Genomic DNA, 26,263 nt, shown 5'->3' with positions numbered 1-26,263 from the left:
TTCATGACCTGCTGAGGCCTTATTTCTTAATAAGGCCTATTAACTGTCCCACTGTTTTTTTAAATCCAGCTTTTGAGGTTGTAGCACCTAAACTTTGAAACAGGCATCTTCAGCCCATCAGGTTGGCTGAATCAGTGGTTTGTTTTAAATGTCTACAGAAAAACTAAGTTTTGTTTTTTTTTGGCGAGTTGGGCTTTTAGCCTTAATTACAATCGGACAGTAGAGAGTGGACAGGAAAGTTGAGGGAAGACATGTAGTAAATGGTCTGGGACAGATTCAAACCTGGGCCTCTGAAATAGCCTTTTGGTATATAGGTCACCTCCTTAACCTGGTGAGCTCTGTGGGCATCAGAAAGCTCTTTGTGATAGGTTAGTTTTTCCATAGTCATTCTCACATTATTTTTGGCTATATGAGTGAACCTATGTGCGACTGTGTGTTTGGGATATTTACAGTTGTTTAATGTACGTCTTTATCCAAACTGTGAAACACTTAAAAACTGCTATAAAAATAGTTATTATTATTATTAAAATGTGTTTGCCTGAGCTTGTGTCTGTTCGGTGCTAATCCTTTTCTTAATGCAATGCTGTTTTTAGAAAACGTAACTTTTTGACATGTTAACCATTAAGCATTAGTTTAGTATTACAAGGTACTGTAATTCTGTGTCCGCAGGTTCGAGGCTATGATTTCAAAGCAGATATATGGAGTTTTGGAATTACAGCCATTGAATTGGCAACAGGCTCTGCCCCCTATCATCGCTACCCTCCCATGAAAGTATGTGTTCATTTGGTGTTATTTAATCAGACTTGTAAAATACAATGGTGCTTGCAAAGAAAAAGGAAACTGTGGCCATAAACTTTGATAAACGTTCTCCTAAACAAACTTGTTTTTACAAGTTTCATCATTAGTAAGAAAAACTATGTGGGGAAAAAAAAAAACATTTTAATGCACTGCTTTTACTGTGATTGGGAAACCTAGCAGCTAATAAAGCATCATTTCATATGGCATCATTTCATATGAAACTTACTTTCCACAACATTTCCCATGGTTTCCTGCTTTTAATTTATTTTCCTCATCTAAAAGATTTGTGTTGCTGATGGGCAATTACGAGCACTTTTCCTGTCTTTTCAGGTTTTAATGCTTACCCTGCAGAATGATCCACCCACTCTAGAGACAGGTGTTGAGGACAAGGAAACTGTAAAAAAATATGGCAAATCATTTAGAAAACTAATATCTATGTGCCTTCAGAAGGATCCTGTCAAAAGGTTAGCAACATGTTTATGTATCAGCCAAATATGTTATCAGAGAGGATCTGATGCAGTTAAAATGACCCGATCCTGACTAACATTCAGTAAGCGTAATGGTGCTTTTTTGTTTGTTTGTTTCCTCTCTAGGCCTACAGCCGCAGAGCTTTTGAAGTGTAAATTCTTCCAAAAGGCCAAGGTATTTGTTTCATCTCAAACATCATGTTCACTATCTTTGTTTGGTTTTGTTATTATTGCTGTCCATATGGATTCATTCCAACAGTGAGTCAGCTATGCATGCTGAATGCTTTTTTTATGCGTTTATGATGTTTATACATACTTGGATGTATCAGCAACAACATAAAGCATAAATAGCTGCTAGGATTCAATATATATCAGAAGTAATATATTTATTCTGAATTGAATACATTTTGGGGAATATACAGGACCAGTCAAAAGTTTGGACACACTCACCCATTCATATGAATGTGTCCAAAATTCTTGAGCCACCCCTCATTTCTTTCTTATTTTGCTTCCAAGGAGCCAGACCATCTTGTGATTTTTAAACAGGTCTTGAGCAATAGAGCTCCAGGCTTTCTGAAGATCTTTTTTCTTTAGACATTGGCTGCTTTCTCACTCATTTTCAGTCCAGTTTCTGAACATTTTCAGAGGAATTTCTTTTTTGTTTCTTAAGCCACTACTGTAAGGTTTTGATCCACCATGCAATATCACCTGGAAAGCATCTGATTGACAGTGGATTCATTTATTCAAACACACTGCAACTGCAGTGAAAGCATATATGGATAGAAAAACACATAATGGAGTACTATCAATCATGGACTGGCTTCCTCAGAGCCTAGACCTCAACATTATTGAAGCAGTGTTGGATCACCTTGGCAGAGAACAGAACAAAAGGCAGCCAACATCCAAAGAACTTTGAATGTCCTTCAAGAAGCCTGGAGAACTATTTCTGAAGACTACTTAAAGAAACTGCAAGAAAGCTGCCTAAGAGAGTTTAGGCTGTGTTGAAGAATAAAGGTGGTCATACCAAATATTGACTTTCAAGCTCATTAGTACAAACTCTGATTTTAATGTATATTCTCTATTTCTATGTATTTTTGCAAATGTTTCAATTAATTGCTGCACCAATTTCCCATTTTCCTAGCAAAATATAAAGAAATGAGGGTTGGCTCAAGACTTGCTCAGTACTGTACCTCTCAGCTGTCTTACAACCTCTTGACTTCCATCAATCTAACTGATATCTGGTGGACATTTAAAAAGGTCCTATGTGAGACTGACAATTTGTTAAATTATATTTTGATCTTTTTTTTTTTCTTTTTCACAGAACAAAGAATATCTGGTCGAGAAGCTTTTGAGTCATGCACCAAAGATTTCTCAGAGAGCGAAAAAGGTATGTTTGTGTAAACGTTCCCTGTAAAATCACTCAGCTATTGACTCAACATGAACAAATTATGGCAGCGAGCAGGAATCGACTGAAGTGTCTCGCTCTCCAGCAGAGTGCTACATTTACAGTCAACACATGCTATGCTGTCCAACTTTCTTCAGCACCTCAAACACTTTATGCCCTGTTATGTAGATGATGTAAAAATATGGGCAACTGCCACGTAACAGTCAGGTGGTAAAGATGTACTGAAGCGTGTCTCAGTGGTTTCATGTGTCACACTAGAGACAAACAGGGTTAAATTAATTGTTAAGATTAGGTAACAGAAAGGCGCAAATTATTGCTCAGTTCACTTGATCTGTTTCCCACTGGTCACAGTTTACTGAGAGGAAGTGCAGCTTTTGGACACAGCTGATATTGGCTTCACATAACATTACGCCTGGATGGCCAGGACAGAAGTGGGAACACGGGGCCATTGCCAGAAGGCAGAGTGCAAGTGAGTGTAGAGGTGGAAATTCACTGACATGCTAAACGAAGGACATAGTAGATAACATGGTCATGACTGTGTATGACGTATTTATGCACAAATGCACAAACATAGCAGGGTGTCAATAGAGAGTGTGAAGACTATTGGGGGGGGGGGGGGGGGGGGGGGGGGGGCATGTGGCAGTCATAACAAAGAATGAAAACGTACTTCTTGCTAAATGGATATGCACAAGTCCTGCAGTATATACAGTTAAGTGTATTATAGCCATCACCTTCCAATTTAGACTGTATTTATGGTCACCAATACACAAAATTATGCAAGCTTTGGATGTGGAGTCACATTACTTAGAACTTGCACAGCAATATTTGTGCCAGTGATAAATTGCAGAATAAAATAAATGATTGCACTTTCAAAATGTACTTTCAGACAGTCTAAAATATATACTGTGGAGCCTTTTTATCCCAAACTGGTGATGTACAACAACAGAATATATAATGCAATGAATATATTTTCTTATGTGTGCAGTCCTCTTAAAAGAATGAGACAGACAGCATGCAGGGTTGACGCAGTCCATGTAATGTCTGATACACTTGATAGCTTTGGTTTGGGAAATGTGTGGGCTGCAGAGCCAGTGTCCTTGATGCTTTGTCCTGATTTGACCTGTAGAGTCGTCTGCATTTTAAACTCAGCAACATTACCCAAAGCTTGCAGAGACAAGCAGAATTATAGAAACACTGTCACTGCAGGATGTTGTGACCTCGTGACCTTGCTCTTGTGAGATCTTATCAAAAGACTCTGAAGCCTTATAGCGCATGTTCTCTGTACACATCTCTTTGATCTGTATTTTTCCATCCTCTTCACACCTCAGTTACTTATTGGTCGTTTTGTGTTGTTTATGCCCCGCGTGGTATTTTGCAGTTACAGACATATGGCATTCTACTCTGATGAAAGTAGTACTGACAGGATGTAGGAGACAAGACCTAAAGCCACACAACTACTCTTTGATTCAGCCTTAAAAGGAGCCTGACTTCTCCTTTAAACTACTCCAGTGAATGAAAAGGAGATGGCAGATTCTGTCACCAAGTAATTTTAGATGATAATGGAGGTGGAACTCCATTACCCTGTTATCTAATGAATGGAGCTAGGACTCAGAAATGATTTGCGGAAATGAGAAATAAAGGAAATGGACTCTAATAGAGCAGAAAAACAGGCATTTGTCAAGAATTTTATTGTATTTCAAATATAAACATTATACAGGATCACTGTCAGTCATATAAAATGAAGGTATATGTGTGATGAAAAACCAGCAGAGGGCACCCTGACACCTTCTCTTCTAAAAGAGGAAATGGCAGGCTTTATAGTTTAAAGGTTAGACATGAGTGAATTAAAACTAATGTGTGCTTAAATCATTGATTTGTTGCATAATAAAAATTGGAAAAATAGAGTTCAAATGTGTGGTCTGGCGCACAAATGATAATGCAGTGCCACTTGACTTCTGCATGAATGTTTTCTGCAGCCTGATTTCCAGAAGAACAAACTAAAAGACAGATTTGTACCAGAGTGTGTCGCAGTATCTGAAAATCCTGTTATGAGCCACTGCCGGCATTTTTACATTGTTTCTGTTCATTCGTATTTTTTTATCCTACATTGTTGGTTGGATTCGTTTCTCTGTAGTCTTTTTTTGTGAGTGAGTGTCAGCTGGGTTTCGTGTGTGGCTGCCCAGTGCATTGATCTGTGTCTGTTTTGCTCAAGGACCCTGAGCAGAACTGGGGGAGTCTTGTTTCTGTGTCAGGTTTGGAAAATAAACCTGACACCAACATAAGGGTAGTGCTTCTTTAACTTTGACCTCGTCTAGAGCTGGGCAATTTTTACGACCCTGCTGCCAGTGGCTTGCAGTTTTGTGTGCTCCCTTCTGTAACACTGTGGTGCTCTCGTATCTTATCTTGCATGTTGCTTCTCTTATATGTTTTAACTGTAGAAATGCAACAGATTACAGACTTTACCAATGACTTTGCCATACTTATTGTTTTTGCCTTGTCATACTAGATATATTTTTCAGTTATATAACTACTGTAACTACTTTAACTATGTTTAAGTCACAGATATTTTTCTCTTGTATTTATTGTGCTATACCCAAATTATGCTTATTACAACTGGTGAAAACAGCTAATGGGTTTCTCTTGGAGTCCTGAGCTGTTCTGTATTACTTTCATTTCTCCATTTCCTTTCCCATTTAGTGGGAAATATACTGTATATATACATTTTTATGTTATTGCATATTTCTTGTCATGACCAGAGTTGTTATAGTTCTTTTTTTAAATTAATTTTTAATTTTACTTTGTTTAAAATATCCAGTTCATATTGGTTTAATTATATTGGCTTTGTTAACTATAATGACCTTGGTTCTGACTATATATGACATTTTTTCTCTTTTTTGCCACTATATAAATACATATACTAGTCAAAAAATGAAATGCAACAGATTATTATAATATATGTGCTTACACAAAACATTTAATATGAGGCTTGGCTTCATATTGGACGTGAATGAAGCAGTCACCCATCTGCACATGGACTTCACAAGTGTCTGGATCTGTCATTGGGGAATTGCTCTCCAGTCCTAGATGAGTGCAGCCTGCAGCTGTGCAATGGTCATTGATTGTGGCTGCCTCTGATGAACATGTCCACCCAGCAAGTCTGAGGCACATTTAGTAGGAAACCTATCAGGCATAAATGCTGGCCAAGGAAGTGGCTGGATGTGTTCCTGATCCAGAAAAGCCTGTGCTACTCTGGCAGTGTGGGGGGTGGACATTGTCCTGCTGAAACAACTGCAGGGTGGGGTGCTGCTGCAAGACTGGCACAAGAAAAAGTTGGAGCTCCTCATTGGTACCTCCACCTAGTCAGATTTCCACCAAGAACAGTCACATGAGAGATGGGCATGCAAGCCTGCAGCAGCAGCTTGGACACGCATGCAAGCATCCAACATGCCAAAATCCCGGCCTCGGCCAGATTCAGGCAGTTGCGGCATGGTGGCACTGATAACAGTCTTGTGCATACACTGCTTTTCTGTGTGTTCAGACCATTGGCTTGAAATTGCAGGAAACTGAACCAATTCTGAGGTGTACAATGAGTTAATTTGTCTTTGCTAAACAGACGAACAATCCAGCAGTTGACTAAGGCCATTCAACGAGAACCAAAAACTACTTGCAGAACATGTTTGGCTTTTAAAAATCATGTACTGAGTGATGGATTTAAAGCAAAGATTGAAAAATTATTTCACAAACATAAAAGGTGTATCTCCTTTTTTGACTAGTATCTTTTCTTACATCTAAATTACAAGAAAAAAGGTGTCATAAAAAGCCATTTTATAACTTAATTTGAGGAAAATCTTCAAAACTTTAAACTCCTTTATTGTAACATGAAAAAAAGTCCTTTTAAAAACTAAGCCGATTTTCTCTTGCCACAGTGGCATCGATGCTGCTGCCAATGCCACTGCGGTACTGAACATATTTAACAGGCTAATTGACTTGAATTTGGCTTTGTACATTCACCTTTCATGTCACAAATGTGCAGCCAGGCTATGTAAATCACCAGGGTCAGTACTCTTATTTAAAGGCCTGTAAAAGCTAATGGACTCATGGGTAAAGCACAATGTACAGACACATGAAGTCAAAAGAGTACAAATGATTTAATTAACATTGTGTGCTGGATGTTGTAATGGTCCAGGTCAGGAGAGTCCCCGGCTCCAGTGGCCACTTGCACAAGACAGAGGATGGAGACTGGGAGTGGAGTGATGACGAAATGGACGAGCGCAGCGAGGAAGGCAGAGCAGCGGTAAATCAGGGCAGGGTAGGTGAGACTCCACAGAGAGAGGCATTAATCAATGTGTTTATTCTTTCATGATCATCAGTAAAGATCATCATCAAAACAGCCAAGATATTTTTGTTTTTATCAAGCTATATGTGTAACAGAGCTATAACTTGTGCATGGAAATTTAGAATATGAGTTATTAAGGTGTTGCATGCCATGTCTAACCTGCAGATCAAACCATTATGCAACTTTCCCTTCTGTCTTAGACACTGTACATTCCTCCCCTTCCTGATTGGTTAGTTTTTTTGGATAGCAGATGGCTTATCTCTGAGAGAGCCTGTCATGAGGTCGCTGTAATGAGCTGGAAGATAGCTGTAAGGATTTGAGGCAGGAGGAACTAGACAACTATGATCAAAGAGCCCTTTGATAAAGATTCCCAGCTTTAATGTATGATGCAATAAATAATACTCTACCAGCAGTAATGATTCAAGAAAAGAGTTGTTAAAAAAAAACACACATTTTATATATATATATATATATATATATATATATATATATATATATATATATATATATATATATATATATATATATATATATATATATATATATATATATATATGTTTTTTTCCCACAAGGGTGTGCTTTAGTTTGTTTTTTGTAAATTATGGGCTTGCTGCATTTCAGTGCAAAAAGAAAGATGGTATATAGGCAGATGTGGATAGCTTGATCTAGAAGCATACTGTGTGAGCAGTGTATGGCTTATATCTTTTTTTCCTTTTTTGCTCTTTGACAAACTAAAACAGAAAATATAACATGATTATTGCAGTATGCCTGACAATAAATATGTAAAAATGTTTTTGTTTTTTTCCTCCAGTCACGAAGGGTCAAAGATGATGCCAAAGATGTAAGTTAGCTATTCCTCTCCTAGACCAATTTGAACTTGCAAAATATCTTAGAATAACTAAAAAGACAAGATGTCATAGACAAACAGGCTATATCCTTCTGCTCTTTTACAATTCAATAACTTGCCAGAGGGGCATTTTCTTTTAAATTCAGTTGACTGGCCTACTTGAGCTGGTGTTTGTGTAAGAATCATGAACTCAGTTAATTAATGTTTATTTCTCTACACACATTTTTATGCAGTTTCATAAAAAAAAAAGGCACGAATTTGATTTAACCTGTCTCATAAAGCCAGCAAATTGCTTCTCATTGATTTGTTTGAATTGACTTTTCTCTGTTGTCTTTATACGATGAGCTCTGATTTGATATTTACCAAGGATGTAATAGCATTTGCACAATTATGCCTCTTATTTTGTTCCTCCTAGAATGAGGAGGATGCCAACAATGTCCCTATTGAAGGCTTGTCTATTCAGCATCCCCAGGTGAGGGGTTCGGCAGCAGCACCAATTTGTCATGATTCAATGACCTTGATTCCACTGTTACTCTGTGTGTTTGTGTTCATCTCTGCATGTGCACACTTAGAGTGTGTGTCTGTCTGGCCACGTGTCGGTGGGTGTGCGCGTATATATATATATACACACACACACACACACACACATATACATGTGTGTGTGTATTTGTGTGTACACGTGCACATGAAGACTGTCGGTCTCTTGGAGGGATGCTCTCAGCAGTAATAACTCAGAGTAAATGGCTGCCTGCCTGACAGTGCTAGCTCAGTGACTCTCATCTGAAAACTCACTGCCATTGTATCCCATTTTCTTTGGCTTTTGTCATTCTGAAAATGAGCCAAAGCAGTTTGAGGTGTAGTCTTGTGTCTCAGTCAGGAATTAACTCTGACAGCTTCTTAGCAATCATTTCCTTTCCATAATATCTCTTCCTTGCCAAAAAAGCCCATTTGTAATATGGTTTTGATAACAGTGATAGACCCTTACACAGTAAACCTTCACGTATTGTTCCTTTTTTTTTCCTTAAGACTTTCCCTGCTGCTGCAATGAATGAAAGACATTTTCCAGTAAAAAGTGTGTGCACACGCTTCTTGTTTATTCAGTCTAAATGTTCATCTTGAAGTCTCCAGAATCTCTTTCTGTCTAGCACATGCTTTATGTGACTCACACTCCTTTTCTTCACAGTAAAGACTTTAGCCAGCCTGATGTTTAATCTACTTCATCACCAGATATTTTCTCATGCAGGTTGAACCGTATAACAGTACACCCTTCATTCAAGGTGCTGTGAACATGGTACTACGGCTAAGGTGAGACTCAGGATATCTTTTTTTCAGTAATCACACACATACACATGAAAAAATGCTACTGAGATCTATTTTTTTAAAGCAGTAAAAGCAGAAATTTTCAGATTTGTTATCTCTTAGTTTAAACAATGCATGCTTCTAATAGACCTAATGATCTTTGCCTGCCACAGAAGGGATTTGGCATCACCGCTGATCCCCTTATCTCATGTTGTCTTACCACTGTAGTCATAGGGAGGGGTGTTGCACATCATTGCCTCTCGCTGTTCTCCACAATCTGCTTTCCTCCCTAAGACTCTTTGCACTAATAACACCTCGCTCTTTTTGCTGCATTATTCAATACATTTCTGTTTATGAAAATATTTAAATAACTAAGGGCAGGCTTGTGATTCGGTCACACAGTTTTGGCACCAGCATGCGTCTTAAAGGAATTTAAGGTGGAAGCTCAATCAGCTGTGTGGTGTATTGGAAGGCATTTTCCATATCTTGGCCTTGTTTTTTTTTTTTTAAACTCAGAATGCACAAACACAGAAATAGAAGTAGAGAGAATGGATGCACCGTCAGATGGCCAAATGTGCATTTTCAGACAGTTGAAAGTCTGCCTCTTGCTCCCTGATGAGCTGGTTGCTGAGCACACTTTTGCTTGAATAGACAACTGAAGGTCTCTCCCCAGGCGTCGAGCACGGCACAGAAACTATTTTATTCTGTGCTTTCCAGCAGAACAATGGTCTGCATGCAACAGGTGGCGGCTAACTGTTCATTGGTCAAAATTCGTTATTCTAACCTGGTGGTGAAAACGTGCATCGATTTGATGGTTTTGGCCTTTTCTGTTCTTCATTTTCAGTTTTTTTTTTTTTTTTTACATGGGTTTGGATTTTCTAGCTTAAAATCAACTCTCAATAGGCTGCATCTGTTTTTAGTAGTACATATAAGTCAAACAGCAAATTTTTTTCAATTCCACAGAGAATTTTTGTCAGAAAAAGGAACTGAAAAGATCTTGTATGGCCTGGTAGACCAGTGACTACTCCTTCTTCTTTCAGTTAATAAATTATAATATTTTTGTATCTTTTTATACATTTAAGGCTTAAAATGCTTTGTTTGATCATTTCTGACATTTCAGTCATCCGGACAGCAGATGTTCCACCGGAATACTAGAATTTTTTTGGTTATTTTTATCTCATATTGAAAATGAATTTTGTGATTTCGATTATGAGCAGTTTAGTTCTAGCTAAGGCAATGTTTCTTTAGGAGTTATTTGACTTTCTCATTGTTGAGAAGCTTTTGGCTGGTATGTTTTAAAGTGAATCAGCAGGGCTTTATAAGATGAAAGCTGCATATTTTGGGATTTTCTTTGGCAGTGCTTTGGTGTTGTGGGGGCAGAAAGAGAGATATTTCTGGCTTTCACAAATAGGAAGCGGCTGCATAAGAAGCAGTGGATTTAAGAGGGACGATTAAATAAAGGCTTTAGCTGGAATTTGTCGCAATTTTTAATGTTTGTTTTTTAATTACTTTTTTAAAGTTTCTTTTGCGACCTGAACTGAGTTATTACTGAGGTTTTACTAGCAATGAACAACTCAGATTTTCTAAAGATGAGAGTAGTTCATACCCTGACTAAAATCAGTAAAACTGATCCTGAATAAAGATTGTTGACCTGACATTAGTCTAATTAGTGAGCTGCCACTGTGCAGCAAGCAAATTCTTTAAAAATAGTTGACTATAATTAATAATTAGACAGTTTCACTTTAGTTCTTTTTGTCATTTTGTAAACCTGAATCATATTGACTGTTGTCACTTGTGCAATATTACACTAACCCTTTGATAAACTGGCTAAAAACCCTTAATAATTACTGAAAGTTTAAAGATTGTGAATGCATTAAAGTAATTGCATTGCAGAGACAAAAATAAACAACTAATTGATCTCCTTTCTCAGCTGATTAACATGAGTTTATGGTAATAGGATCCCCTCGGTAGCAGAGGTGCAGGAACAGGAGCGCCGTGATTGGTTCAGCCTTTCTGTTCTTTTTTTTTTTTTTTTTTTTTGCAGTGTCATTGAGAACTCCTGAGAATAGCAATGTCAGCAGTTTAAAGGGGAAAAGCTTTTGGTGCAATGTCACTGGAGCTTAAAAAGCCAAAAGAGAACAGATGCAAATTGATTTAGCCAAGAGGTGACATTTCCTTGTGTTTTCTTAAGACTCTTGTTTATAAAAGGTAGCTAGAAGTTGACAAATGTCACCTTAGCTTCTGGAATATCATCTTAATATTAAATTTCTGAGAAACATAAATTTAGTGTGTGTGCTTCTGTCAGCCTAAGCCTGGAGATATGGGTTTATTGCTTGTGAGCTTCTTGACGGTTGTTTTTGAACCAAATAAACCTTTCCTTCTCTCTAACATTTGGAAGATTTATCCACCTCACCATCTGCACAGGCAAGCTGTTAGTAGTGGAAGTCGCTGGCACATTAATAAGGACATGATTTCTCACCAGTTCTCCCTGCTGGTTAATTATATATTTTTGTTTTTCAGATGTTGTTGAGACAAAATATGAAGCTGTTACTCTGGATTAACATTTCCGCATTTTATTCGTAATAAATGACAGATTCATTAATGACAGAAATGAGCTTTTAATAGCCAGGTTCACAATTAATTTTCTTATCATAAGAAACTTTGCAATTTGGTACAAAGGAAAACAGTAATTTCCTTGAAAGCCTGACTGATTTCACAAATGAATATTCACTGAATATTTAATTATAGCCTTTCTCTAGCCAATAAAAACAATCTCTTTTACTCAAACGTACACTTTTTAACCTTTTGTTTTTACATAAAAAAATCCTTTCATGCCTTAAAATTGATTTTATTAAGCACAAATGTACAGATATTTAAATTAGTTCCTGTTTTACTGCAGCCCTACTTGCTGTCAACTCAGGAAACATTATCTTTACTGCAAGTGCTCTGTGTGTGTCAGGGTGAAACAGACACACAGGAGACTAATGCGGAATTTATGGTTCTGCATTTGTGTCCATTTGTGTAGGTATTTTCCTACATAGAGGGTTATGCAGCCTACACAAACATGCTTGCATGCAGTCTTTCAAAAAATTGACTGCACATAGCTTGACGAGGATGACACTGTGCAGGTTGAATGCTGATTGGCTGGAAAGCAGGCTGGAACAGTAAAAGGTGTTCACTGTGAATAGGAGAAATGTAAAAAAAAAAAAAAAAAACCCAACAACTTTACTTTGGGCCGCTCCCGTCTTTCCCAATGGGTCTCGACAGTGGATGGATCTGCATATTTGATTTGGCAAAGTATATTGAGTACTTACAAATCCTGCTCCAGTGCACACAATTGTAAAGTAATTTGAGCACATGTAAAACTATTTTACAAATGTGTCAAAACTTAGATAAGTAGTGATAATTTATTCACAATCTTTTAAGTTCAGTTTCAAAATCTGATCATTTTCCCTTTCAGAAAGCTTCCCTTTGCTTACAATTATCTAAAAAAATATTTGTGACATCCCTTTATCTCACTGACTGTACAGGTGGTTAAATACGCATGACTCACCTGACACGCACACATCATGTCACATGTGCACATGGGGTTTTGAGACTCTTCTAATGACGTCAGCTTCGCACAGATCCACAAATGTAAGCTGTATTTAAGCGCCAGTGGAAAACAGGAACATCTGGGCTTCCTTTGTATTCCTGTGTTGTTTCAAATAAAAAATTTTTTTTTTTTTTTCTAAATGCACAGAATAGCTCAGGGATTATATCATGCACACTTGTAAGCCTTTTGAGACTAATTTTACCCCATACAAACTGAGGATTTTTCATGTGCAAGGCATTGCTCCATGGAGACACTAACATCTAAGACAAAGAAAAAAACAGCATGAAGAAGACAGTGTCTGTGTATTTTAGGAGTTGCCCAAACAGAGAGCACCAAAACAGCAGTAGAGACTGTCACAATGAGCTCAAGTCACATGAGTGCACATGAGCCTTCAGCTCGACTAATCTAACATTCATATCAAATCAAATATTTTGCTAATTATAGATTAAACCTTGTTACCTATTCTGTGCTTTCATAAGGTAACCACAGCTTGCTAGTTGAGGGAATTGGTTCATTGGGTTTATTGCACATGAAACTGGTCCTGTGCAAATCAGTGTTTCCAAAACTGTAATATTCTCCACAATTGTAATGTGTGTTTTTCATTAAAGTTTTATCTTATCTTATCTTTATCTTATCTTTTTCTTTAGGAAAATACAGTAAATTGTGTTCATCTGACCTGCTGTGTGTTGATATAAAGGCTAGGTTACTGTAGCTCCAGGGTGTCAAACTCATTTCACACTTTGGGCCACATACAACCCAATTTAATGTCAAGTGAGTAAAACTTTTGACTAATAACCTAAACACATAAAACACCTCTGAACTGTTTGCCTCATATCTCAGTTTTTCTACATTGTAAAGAAATGCTGCTGTAGATCAAAGAAAGCCCATCAGTATGGCTCGTGGCCTTACATTAAGCAATAAAATTACAGAAAAAGCACTGGCACCTGGTCATTGTCTGGAATTAAAACAAAAAAAGAAAAAAACGGAACTTTTCTGTGGACCAACTGTAAAACAAAGAACCCCCAGAAAATTCTATAGTAAATTGTAAATAAAACCCAAACCAAACTAAAAAGCGAAAACAAGAACTTTTCTGTTATTTAATGGAAATATAACAATAAAACCAACACTTCAATTTCTGTCCTTTAATGGTTTATCTATTACTTACTTTGGTGTCTAACAGGCCATGGGTAATGTCCTAGTCAGTAAGAAGAGAGTAAAAACTGGCAGAAATACAGTTATCAGTCCAAAACTTATTCCCCTCTTGTTAACAATTTTCACAAAAGCTTTCCAGTGGGGCAGATTGGACTCTTTTGCCGGCCTGTTCTGGCCCCTGGGCTTAATGTTTGACACCCCCCGATGTAGCGTATTAAATAATAAAAGATTAATTAGATTATTTTGAAAACACAATTGTAGGGGAGAAATCTGGACCTCATCTTTAACGAAAGCTATAAATGTGAATACCTGAACTACTTCCTTGTTTGTACTTTTTGCTCTTCAATTAAAACGCAAGCTGCATTTCTCTTTTCACCTCTAGCAGTGGATTCCCCACAAATTTCAGTTTATCTGTTGTGTAAAAAAAAAAAAAAATGTTTACGTTCAACACGGTAGGACCTTTGTTTGTTGGCCTTGGCTTCATAGTGTGCATTGCATTTGCATTTTCTTATCTAAAAATTCCAGCTGGCTTTGCTATCAGTAACTTCTGTGACAGCCAACAATGTTGTGGTGCACTGACAAAACCTGAAGTCATTTTTAATGGATTGCACAGGAAATTTGCCTACTTGTTTCCATTATGTAATATAAAATGTCCATTAATACAATATAATCTACTTATTAGTGGAAAAGCAGTTTGTGCATATTATTATTACTGCACTTCAGTTATTTTTTAAAGAAAGAATGGGTACTCACACTTGTTCAGTGGGGTTTTACAGTTATATATGTGACTTAGCTCACAGTGTCCTAACATAAAAGGGGTATTGGTGAAATGCAAACTTTACTGTGTGACTCTTCAGAGGGATATCTCCGTCCTCAGCCTGTTATACATGGCTAATCCCAAATGATCCAGGTGTAGTCAGTACACAGAACATATTCTAAACTCTGTGGGCCTTCTACAGAGGAAGCAGAGTTAAGTCAGATTTTTTTGGGGCATGGTTATAACCATCTGAAATACACATTGCCTCATCAGCCTTGGCGATGTACACTCTCAGCTTCCACCCTGGGAAAAGAGATGTTGCTTACATCCATCTGCTCCACCAGAATTTTTTCCTTTTCAACAGCAAAATGTAAAAAAAAAGAAAAAAAGAAAAGAAAAGTCAATCTGACTCACAGTTAAATGCTAGTAAATCCTAACTCTCACCATTTTTTATGCTCGTGCCACAAACAAACTCATTATGGATATGTCTTGACCTGTTTGTGTATGTGTGTTGACTTATGGCTCTAATCTAATCTAAAATCGGGGTTGTGGACTAGCAGGGTGAGTTATTAAACTAGACTACACACCATATTAATCTTCCTCTACATGCAGTTGTTTTGGGGGGGTGTACCGCTGTCAGGCCTCGCCTTTAAAAAAGAGCTATTCCCCTGTCACAAATGCATTTTAAAGACAGATTTCTAATGCATGCGATGCTAATGAATGCAAGCGGATGCTGCAAGAGGCTGAAAGGTACATTTTATCAAAGCAGTCAAACTAGCTGAATGTTTGCTCACATTTTACTGCAGTCGAGAGTTAAGACTATATACTAACTCAAAATTATAGTTACATTTGTGAACTGTGTTCTATAACATAATGCATTTAGTCACATACAATAATCACAGCCAGATGTTAAAATCTGATCATGCATAGATCAGCAAATACAAGGGCTTTCTGCAAAGCTCTATTGGATGTCTTAGCTGAGGATTTGTTTTTATTATTTCTACAGTATATATTTCAGCGGATGCAGCAAGAAAAGGAGTTGCTCTGTGTTTGGAAAACTACTCTGACACATTATTAGAACATCCCTATACAGTCATGGTAAAAAGAAAATGCACCCTCTGTTAATTGTAGGGTTTTACAAACAGGACATAATAGTCATTAGCAGGTCTTAAAATGAAGTAAATGAAGTTGATTCTGGTTTGCAGGCATTCGTTCACACACAGCTCTCCTAACGATCCCCCACAGCATTTCAGGTGGGTTGAGGTCTGGATTTTGACTGGGCCATTGCAACACCTTGATTCTTTTCTTTCTGTTCTGTTGTAGATTTGCTGCTGTGCTTGGGATCATTGTCCTATTTAATGTCTAGTTTCAGCCGAGCTTTATCTGTTGGACAGATGGTCTCATGTTTGGCTTTAGAATACTTTGGCACAAAGAGGAGTTCATGGTCGACTCCATGACTGCAAGATGCCCAGGTCATGTGTCTGCAAAACAGGCCCAAATCATGACTCCTCCACCACTGTGCTTGACAGTTGGTATGAGACATTTCTGTGTTTACGCTGTGTTTTGTGCATCATGAGTAAACTTCTCTACTTTGGTGTCATCTATCCAGAGGACATTATTCCAGAAGTCTTGTAGTTTGTTCAGGTGCGACTTTGCAAACCTATGCTGTGGTGCCTTGTTCTTTTTAGAGAGAAGAGGTTTTCTCCTGGCCTTCTAGTCAAGCCGTACTTGTTCAGTCTTTTTCTACTTGCATTGTCATGAACTTTAACATTTAACAAGCTAACTGAGGCCTGTAGAGTCTGAGATGTTGCTCTTGGGATGACCAAATTTTGCTTCTAATGAAGAAGGACATTAATCAATTAATATAATGTTTGCTCCTTTGCCTAGGCTGTTCATTTGCCTTAATGAGTTAGTTGGCCTAGCATGAATATCACAATTTATTGACATCTTTAACTCTGCAGGCTGCTATAATCAGGATTTTGCTTTTAGTGGGATTATGAAAAAGAAGTCAAACTCAGTTCTGGGATGAACATTTTAATATCCAATGATTGCTTTGGTTGTCTCTGGTTCCACAGTCCACATTTATTTTATTTTATTTCATTCTTACCACTGTTTTTAGGTTTTTTTTTTAAATGAGATAAACTCATTGTATGTATTGCACATAGGTAGGGACAAACAGGCATGATAAGTGACTGGCTGGTTAACAAAAAGGATATACATTTTCCTAAGGAGTTGGTAGCGATTGTATGTAGGAGAGTATATTTTATATGATCATAAAAACAGCTGTGCTTTTGTAGCTTATCCACTTTAGTAGAAATTACTGAACAAAAATGGTATGATTGGAACAGGGAATTATGGATATTTATGGAGTGTAATGGTAAATAGATTGTGAAATTGTTCACTATAGATAATAATGGGGAGTGACCATTGCAGCTGATTTATTACAGCAGAAGAATATAGCAAAATATTATATGCAGAGAAATTGGAGGAAGGGTTGAAACAGACAGTGTTGCAGAGCAGCAGTGACACTGACATCACAGAGGGAGAGATAGAAAATTTGCAGCTTAAAAAGCTCACAAAATTGGGAGGGTGTGTTTGGTTTATGACATGTGGAGAGTGAGGCTTGTTAAATATGTATAAAATGGTACAGATGAGTCTGTGTGAATTGCCTTGCTATTAGCAGCTCCCCTTAATAATCGAAATATTGTTTGATTGGGTGGGGCAGATATGGTTAAGTGACTGAAAAGGAACCACTTTACTTCTAGCACCATTGCTGGAGTTATTACAAACAAAGGCATGAATGGGGAAGCTGGAATACAAATCTGCATGGCCACTGTATCAATGAATAGCAGAGTGTTTTCTTTTTTTTTTGGACATGCTATGAGAAACCCGACAGACAGATGAACTGGCTGTTAGCCGAGAAGCAGTGAATAAGAATAACAGCATGACGGCTTATTTGTGACCCTGGGAGGTCGTCTTCTTGTTTTTCAGAGATGGGTTCATATTAGGAAGTGTCCTGATGAGGTTATGTTCCACTAATGGACTGTTTGCAACTGGAGGGTGAAAAAATGATAACCGTGTGTCCGAGTTTGATGCCAGCTCATAGCAAGATGGTCATTCTGGAAGATGAGATGTGCTCTAACTTTCTGCTTGTTTCTGGTTCTGAACTGTCTGCTCTTGATACCTGGGGGGGAGTTATCCCTGCACTGTTTGATCACTTCTCTTAGATCACTGGAGACATTTTCATCTCTGCTTTCATCCTGCTTGTTTCTAGCTTTGTTCTGCTCAGGTCATGCCTCTGCTCTGCTCTGCAACAAGTTTAAATCTATCATTTTAGCTACTGCAATCGCATCCCCTTCTTTTTTCTTTCAGGAACTCCAAAAAGGAGCTGAATGACATCCGGTTTGAATTTACTCCTGGGCGAGGTAAGAGCTCAGCCTAAATTAATTTGGAATATGTTATTCTCTATGTGATAATATCACTGCACTGGATGAATTGTTTTGTATATAATGGGTAGTGGCACTGTTGTCTGGACAGCATCTAATTCAGTGTCTAACACAATTACCTGCTAAGTGGTATGTATGAGGTCCAATATTTGTCATGTTATTCTTTCACAAGACACTGCTGATGGCGTTTCCCAGGAGCTGTTCTCGGCTGGACTGGTCAACGGGCACGATGTTGTTATTGGTAATGTTATGCCTCTTTATTCTCATAAATTGTGTTGTTTAAGTACATAACCCTGCTTACCAGAAAACCCAGTGTAGAAATAATTACATTGTTAATAGAAAAACTAATAAAAGAGATTAACTTATTTCATTTGAAGCCTAAAATGATGTAAACTGGTTTTCTAGTCATGACATTTACTCTAGAGCTATTCTTCCATAAAACTTGTTTGCTATTACAGAACATAATTATTCTCTCTATTACAGTTGCTGCCAACCTTCAAAAGATTGTAGATGACCCAATTACCTACAAAGTACTGACCTTTAAGCTGGTGAGTTTCCAGGTGATTGATGGTTTATGACAGCTGACCTGGCTTTGTCTTAGCTTGCAGTGTCCAGCCATAAACAGCTTGTTGGTGAAAGGTTTAGTAAGAGCTGCAGTTATTAGAAAGGCTGCAAACAAAACAAGGAGCACGAAGCAGCATCTGCTTAAAACTAAAGGCTCTTCAGTGGATGACACAAGGAAATTATTTTAGAAGACATGAGTGAGTAGATTGTAAGACTGATGTTGAAGAAGACATTCAAAATGAATTACCATTTTTTTCCCTCTAAATATGAAATTGAAATGTTTGGATTTTTTTTGTAGGGATAAAGTTCATTTCAGCTAAATATAACAGATACTTCATTTTCACTATGTACACTCTTCATATTACACTCATTGCACACTTTGTTAGGTGCACCTTGCTAGTACTGGTCTGATCCCTTAGTTTCTTTCTGGAAAAATTCAGCTGAGATTTTGGTCAATATTCATGAGACAGCATCACAGAGTTGCTGCAGATTTATTGTCTGCACATCCATGATGTCCCGTTCCACTACACCCCAGTGTGCTCTCTTGAATTGAGATCTGGTGACTGTGAAGGCCATTTGAATACAGTGAGCTCATGGTCATGTTCAAGAAACCAGTTTGAGATGATTTGAACTTTGTGATATGGTTTGTTATCCTGCTGGAAGCAGCCATCAGAAAATGGGTACACTGTGGTCATAAAGGAATGGACATGGTCAGCAACAATACTCGATTCTCAGTTGGTACTAAGGGGCCCAAAGTGTACTGTTGCCTTCCTATCACCTTGAAGCAGTCTGGCCATTCTTCTCTGACCATTCTCTGTAAACCCTAGAGATAGAAAATCCCAGTAGATCAGCAGCTGCAAAGTCACTTAAATCACCTTTCTTTTCCATTCTGAAGCTCAGTTTGAACTTCAGAAGGTAGTCTTGACCATGTCTACATGCCTAAGTGCATTGAGTATTTTGAATTAACAAGCAGTTGAACAGGTGTACCTAATAAAGTTGCTGGTGAGTGTACATGTACTGTGAAGTACTGGATTATACAAGATAAATATATAGCATTATAAAACAAAATATATGATGTACTAAAAACAGACATTCAAATGCAATTATAAACAGACCTAACAGATCTATATTCAGTGTTTCCTAGTTCAGCTTTAATATATATAACTACATTATGTTTTTATGTTTTATTATCTCATTTGTGAACCAAGTCCAATCCCACATTGATTTTTTGTGATATATCGTTACCTTATGTAATGAATCTACACTAATTAGTTCTCCAGTAGGAAAATATAACCACTGCAGCTTCCCTTTTCTGGTTACTATAAAATTTTGTACTAAGTCCAGGAGTGTTTTTGTATTGTTTGTGGAGAGGAGTGGCAGGATTTGAATAGTCAAACACCCTTTTTTATCCAACATCAATGTTTCCTTTGTACTGGCTTCGCTCTGTTAAATCAGAATTATTTGTTGTTGTTTTCAATAGACTGCGGATTATTGTGAATCTTTATATAAAGCAGTTTTTTTTTACATCTTTATTCATAGGAAAGGGAAGGACTGACAAAGACTGAGTACTTCATATGCACTGTTAAGACCTTATGTTCGTGCTATGTGACCTATTAGAATGTGATATTAAGAAAGGAAATCATGCCATTGCCTCAGTATTTGACAAAAAAATATGTAAATTATGTTTTATTGACCTTTGTGTAGTTGTGGGTAAACAACATCTGTGCTTTGGGTGCAGTATTTTACACTGTGACCTTTCTGCCATGTTTGCCTTATCAGCAGGTGGACAAATGTCTGGAGAGCCAGAGTGAAAGCTGAACTGGGCATGTCATGTAAATATATGGGCATGCTTTCATTTCCATGTGTTAACTCTGCAGACAGTGTAAAATTCTCACTGTGGCTCAACGCTGCCTTTCTGAATGAAGAGTTACGAGGGCAGTGTCACAAAACCCAGGGAGTGAGAATAATTACCCCTGCAAGGGGAACAATTCATAACACTTTATGCAGACAATTTATGGTGTGGGTGGCACTATAGCAGCTTTATGACTGAACTGAACAAGAGATCAGAATAGACTCATGAGCTCACAAAAACTGACTGCTTTAAAAACAGTGTCTCCATGGTGATTATACAACAGGAGAGCCCCAGACCCCATGAATGTATCAGTGGCTTTCCCAGATAAGGTGCAAATTGGTTCAGGCCATCAGATGTTAGGTCACCAGTATAAGCTTTGCATGAGGATGGCTGAATCAATTAATTTCAATACAATTTTATGTATATAGCACAAAAACACAATTGGGGGGCAATTTTTATAGAATTGGTCCCAGCATGGAGCCCTGTGGAACTCCATGATTAACCTCAGTGTATGAAGAAGTCTCCCCATTTACATACACAAATTGAGACAAAAGGAAGGTTGGAAATTGGCCTATAATTAGCTAAGACAGTTGTTTTAAGTGATAATGATTTAATTACTGCCACCTTAAAGGCCTGTGGTACATAGCCAGTTAATAAAGACAGATTGACCATACTGTATTTATGATCAAAGCATTAATTAATGGTAGGACTTCTTTTAGCAGTCTTGGAAGGAATGGGGTCTAATAGACACATTGATGGTTTGGAGGAAATAATTATTGAAGTTATCTCAGAAAGATCAATCAGAGAGAAAGAGTTTAAATAAATATCAGTAATATTGGAAGTGGCTGTACATAATGATACATCTGTAAGATTATTACTTTTTTCTTCTAATGGTTAAAATTTTATTTGTGAAGAAATTTGTGAATTCATTACTAGTTAAGGTTAAAGGAATACTCGGCTCAACAGAGCTCTGACTCTTTGTGAGCCTGGCTACAGCGCTGAAAGGAAACCTGGGGTTCTTATTTTCTTCAATCAGTGATGAATAGTAAGATGTCCCAGCTTTACGGAGGGCTTTTTGTAAACTGGTTTTTGAGTTTTCCAATTAGGGTGGGCAAGGCTAAACTTCTGTCTGGGTTTTGATTAATAAGCTGGAGTGGAAGATTGCTCAGCCTATTCTTCAAGGATTCTGACAGTATGACTTGTGGGTGTTGATTCATTTAAACTAACACATTCATCCTGCTGTAACCAGGTCTCTGTAAGGTGGAATAAATGAGTATATTAATCAATCATTAAATCATTTACTAACAGGGACTTAGAAGATAGAGACCCAATGTTTAATAATCCACATTTAACTTTTTTACTCTTTGGTGCAGTTGAAAACTTTATTTTCTCTGAGCAGTGACAAAAATGAACATTCAGAATATATGAAAATATTGCTCCAGTCAAGGGCATCTGTGCAGCCTAAAACTGAGGTGAAACGAGCTGCTGCAAGTTAATTAAATATGGTGACTTATTAGGGGAAGGTATCTATGTGTAATCATCTTGTTTTCCAAAATCTAACAATGGGTTGTTGGGGTTTGATCCCTTTCTGCCACCTTAGCTTTAATGAAGCCAGCCTCTGATGTCAGGTGAACATGTCTCGCTTACAGTCAGCCCCACAATTTATCTGAAAAGTCGTGCATGGGCAGTGCAGTTCAGTCAGGGTCTTTCATGCTAAATTCTAAAAATTGTATATTTTCTGACCTCAGGAGCACTGTTATGTAGCAGCATGCAAGAACCGTCCACAGAATACCGCATATCATTTTATGCTGTAGCTTTTTGACTGACCTTAATTGGAACTAGTCCAAACCATGAAAAAACACGAGGCACTCGACGATATGTAAAGAACAGAGTCCATGTCAATGATGTAATTCCAGCTACACAAACTGCGTACTAGTACTGCTCTCATCTGATATAATGCAGCAGCCACAGCAATGATGCTGATAACTGCCATTTTTGCATGAAATAGTAGGTAAACATGCATTATTAAAGACAGTGATGGTTGTGTTCCATTAGGCAGAAAATTTTAATTAATGTGATTAGTACCATAGTAGTAACCTAAAATTTCTTAAGGTAATTGGCTGCTATGAAAAAGGTCTATTAGATATTGGCCAGATGTGACCAGCTTACATTTTCCTGTTTCTTGTTTACTGTCATAATTGTAACCGACATTTGCACAAGCCTAATAATTATAATCAATATTTATATGAGCTGTTGATCAGACAACTGGTACTGGTACTAGCAGTGACAAAAAACAAACAAACAAACAAAAAAAAAAATTCCACAGAGCTTTATAAGAACTTTAAATTTTTATTTTTATGGAAAAAAACAAATTTCACTCTCGAGTGCTATTTTCATATATAGTTGGCACCAGTTTTAAGAGAGAAAGTCCAAAGGTTCACTCTACTCTACTACTGTGCTTGTCTAGTAGAACATTTCAAAGCTAGTGACTTAGTTGCTCAAAATGTAAATTATTAGAGAACAATTTCCACCAACAGTCCCACAAATAAGTGTTATAATGAATTCTAATGTTGCTAATGATGCAGTCGCCTCACTTTTAAGCTGCACAGTTGCCCTTGACTGAAGCGATATTTTAATGTATTCTGCATATTAATTGGTGTCACTGCTCAGAGAAAATATATTTTCCCTTTTTTTTTTTTTTTTGATTCAGCCATCCTCATGAAAAGCTTAAACTGGTGACCTAACACCCGATAGCCTCAACCAATTTGCACCTTATCTGGGAAAGCCACCCATACGCTCTCGGGGTCTGAGAGCTCTGCAGTTGTGTAATCACCATGGAGGCACAGTTATTAAAAGAGTCAGTTTTTGTGAGCTCATGAGTTTATTCTGATCTTTTGTTCAGTTCAGACATAAAGCTGTTATAGTGCCACCCACACCATAAATTGTCTGCATAAAGTTTGACTCTTTGATACAGAGGTTGACTCAATGATTGCAAGCTGTCTTGATCCTGTGGCTGCAAAACAAACCCAGATTATCACCCCCTCCTCCAGAGTACTCGACAGTTGGTATGAGGTGCTTGTGTTGATATGCTGTGTTTTGGTTTTCACCAAACAAGGTGTTGTGCATTATGGCCAAACATCTCCACTTTTGACTCATCTGTCCAAAGGACATTGTTCCATAAGTCTTGTGGTTTGTTCAGATGTAACCTTGCAAAACTGAGCTGTGCTGCCATGTCCTTTTTAGAGAGAAGAGGCATTCTCCTGGCAACCCTTCCAAACAAGCCATACTTGTTCAGTCTTTTCCTAACTGTACTGCCATGAACTTTAACATTTAACAAGCTAACTGAGGCCTGTAGCATCTGACATGTAGCTCTTGGGTTTTTTGCAGTTTCTCTGAGCATTTCACAGTCTGACCTTGGGGTGAATTTGCTGGGACGTCCACTCCTGAGAAGATCGGCAACTGTCTTGAATGTTTTCTACTTGTGAATAATTGTTCTCACTGTAGAATGATGGGTTTCAAAGGGTTTTAAAATGGCCTTATAACCCTTCCCAGATTAATGGGTAGCAACAGCTGCTTCCCTGAGATCATTGCTGATGTCTTTCCTCCTTGGCATTATGTTAACACACACCTGAATGCTCCAGACCTGCACACTGACAAGTAGTCTCTTTCTCTGTATTTCTGAATGATTTTTACATTACAATGTAAAACATCTTGAGGCAACTGTTTGTTATGATTTGGCGCTACATAAATAAAATTGAATTGAATTAAATTAAATTGGATTAGCAGCACCTGACTGCTACTTACCCTCTTAATTTCAATGGAAGCTGTAAGGGTGTGCTTCGTTCTTCACAGGATTGCCTAGAGTTTCATGAAAGCTGTCTTTTCCACATGACTGCATGTTATGTGGCCAAAAGATAATTAAAAAGCTGAGAACTGTTTCAGATGAATTCTTGATAATAACCAATGCTACCGGTTTAAAATATAACTGGTTCCACTGGTGAGAAAAATCAGATCTTCTGGTCTCCAAAATGTGTTTTTAAGCTTTAAGCAGAGCAGGCCACCTGGATTATAATTTGGTACAGATTAACAGAGAATCGTTTTGTAATTCTTTTCGCCGTTTTGAAAATGAGTCTCAGATTTTGTTTCATATTAAACTTACTTTTAGTATTTTCAGCTGCCTGGATCAGTTGATGAAGATGCAAGTGATCCTCTCACTGTCTTACTTCCTGTGCAGGCTTCCAGCTGTGATGACACGGAGATCCCTGATGAAGTGAAGTTGATCGGCTTTGCGCAGCTAAGTGTTAGTTGATGCTCTCTTCGTGACTGAAGCAGGTGAGACAGGGGAGACAGTTCAGGACAAACAGACTGAGGAACACTCCGCCACTTCCTGCAGTATCTTCCCTTGCTCACTTCCTCACTCCCCTTCACCTTACCCGATCTCTGCCACCACCCTCGTTAGCGCCGGCTTCCCCGCTTACTGTCCTCCTATCTTTAACCTTAATGACATTCCACTGCCCAGCGCACAGCCGAGGAACCTAAAGATGTACTCAGGTGGCAAAAGAAGGTGATTAAGATGTAGCTTTGAATGTTTTATTTATTTATTTCTTTAGCTCGTTGTTGTTTTACATCACATTACCTCTGTGTTCAGCAAAGCTCTCATTATTTATTGAAATGAGAAGGGTTTTTTTTTTTTCTCCCATGCTGATTTGTTGCCACAGTGAAAACAAATTTGCTTAGACTCACATCTCACAAACGCACTCATTCGAGAAGTTTCCCTGAGGTCTGTGTCAGAATGTACGATTGCGTTAATTTATGAGAAAAAGCACATTTTCATAAGAACATAATGAATGTCAAAAGAGAATGAATTGTATTTCCATATTAAGACCTGTTTCACATTAACAACCATTTGCTTGAGTATACGGGGGTGGGGGGTGGGGGGGGGGGGGGGGTGGGGGGGGGGAGACCTGGATGCTACTGTGTATAATTTGCTGCTCTCAACAGTGTTAATGCTTCAAAATGCTAGAGGTGCCTTGTTCATTTTTCTGTGCCTAAGGAAGTAGTCGATAAATGAGACCACACAAAGAGGAGAACCTGCTGATTGCCATTTCACCGGTGTATTATTCCAGAAATGACACAATTCAAGTGAAGTATCTTAACTTAATGAGGCAAGCTAAAATGCACTTTTGGGCCGAGTGTGTGGACCCGACAAACAGATGCCCCCGGAGACAAGTTAATTTATGTGCTTCTGTCGTGAGACGAATACAGCGTAAAAGGACCTGCAGTCATGTAATCTGTTCTTGTTGACGGGTTTTCAGATGCCAGGCTAATCAACAAACCACAGCAGTTTAATTTCCTTGCTCTGTCCTGCTGCACTACAAAACTTCTTTGTTCTCCAAAACATCGTAGTTACTAAAATGTACTGTATGACAATGCTTCTGAAGATGAAACCAAACAGCCACTGCTGAACGGGTGACGAGCCATTTGTTTGTCCAAACAGGTCCAGTAGCTCTAAATTATTTTTAGGTATAGCGGTGGTAAATATTAACTTCTACTAAATTCTTTATTTTATGAAGTAATTTATTGTGTTTTCTATGTACAGTTCTGTGTACCATTTCAACATATTACCCCCTGTTTCCTCTGTAATCAGCTGATGTCAAGTTTCAGATGAAGAGCAACAAATAAATAATTGCTATGGTTTAAAAAAATGTGTGAATCATTTGACTAAAACATGCTGTATTAGCTGCT

The 26,263-nt window shown here is 37.9% G+C and overlaps 1 protein-coding gene across 1 annotated transcript in view; it reads left to right on the top strand.

The window, feature by feature from the left end:
* stk39 (serine threonine kinase 39) overlaps positions 1-25,435 on the top strand; it is a 33,948-nt gene extending 8,513 nt beyond the window's left edge. The window contains exons 7-18 of the mRNA XM_030758029.1: positions 670-771; positions 1,129-1,262; positions 1,392-1,440; positions 2,587-2,652; positions 6,857-6,979; positions 7,818-7,847; positions 8,269-8,325; positions 9,097-9,158; positions 18,029-18,081; positions 18,275-18,343; positions 18,586-18,650; positions 24,753-25,435. Of these exons, the coding sequence (XP_030613889.1) occupies positions 670-771; positions 1,129-1,262; positions 1,392-1,440; positions 2,587-2,652; positions 6,857-6,979; positions 7,818-7,847; positions 8,269-8,325; positions 9,097-9,158; positions 18,029-18,081; positions 18,275-18,343; positions 18,586-18,650; positions 24,753-24,827 (885 nt within the window). The 3' untranslated portion in view covers positions 24,828-25,435. The remainder of the gene's footprint in view (positions 1-669; positions 772-1,128; positions 1,263-1,391; positions 1,441-2,586; positions 2,653-6,856; positions 6,980-7,817; positions 7,848-8,268; positions 8,326-9,096; positions 9,159-18,028; positions 18,082-18,274; positions 18,344-18,585; positions 18,651-24,752) is intronic.
* Positions 25,436-26,263: the final 828 nt, after the last annotated feature.

The sequence above is a fragment of the Archocentrus centrarchus genome, chromosome 21, assembly GCF_007364275.1.
Source record: "Archocentrus centrarchus isolate MPI-CPG fArcCen1 chromosome 21, fArcCen1, whole genome shotgun sequence".
Lineage (NCBI taxonomy): Eukaryota > Metazoa > Chordata > Actinopteri > Cichliformes > Cichlidae > Archocentrus > Archocentrus centrarchus.
This window is presented reverse-complemented; position numbering and strand designations above follow the sequence as displayed.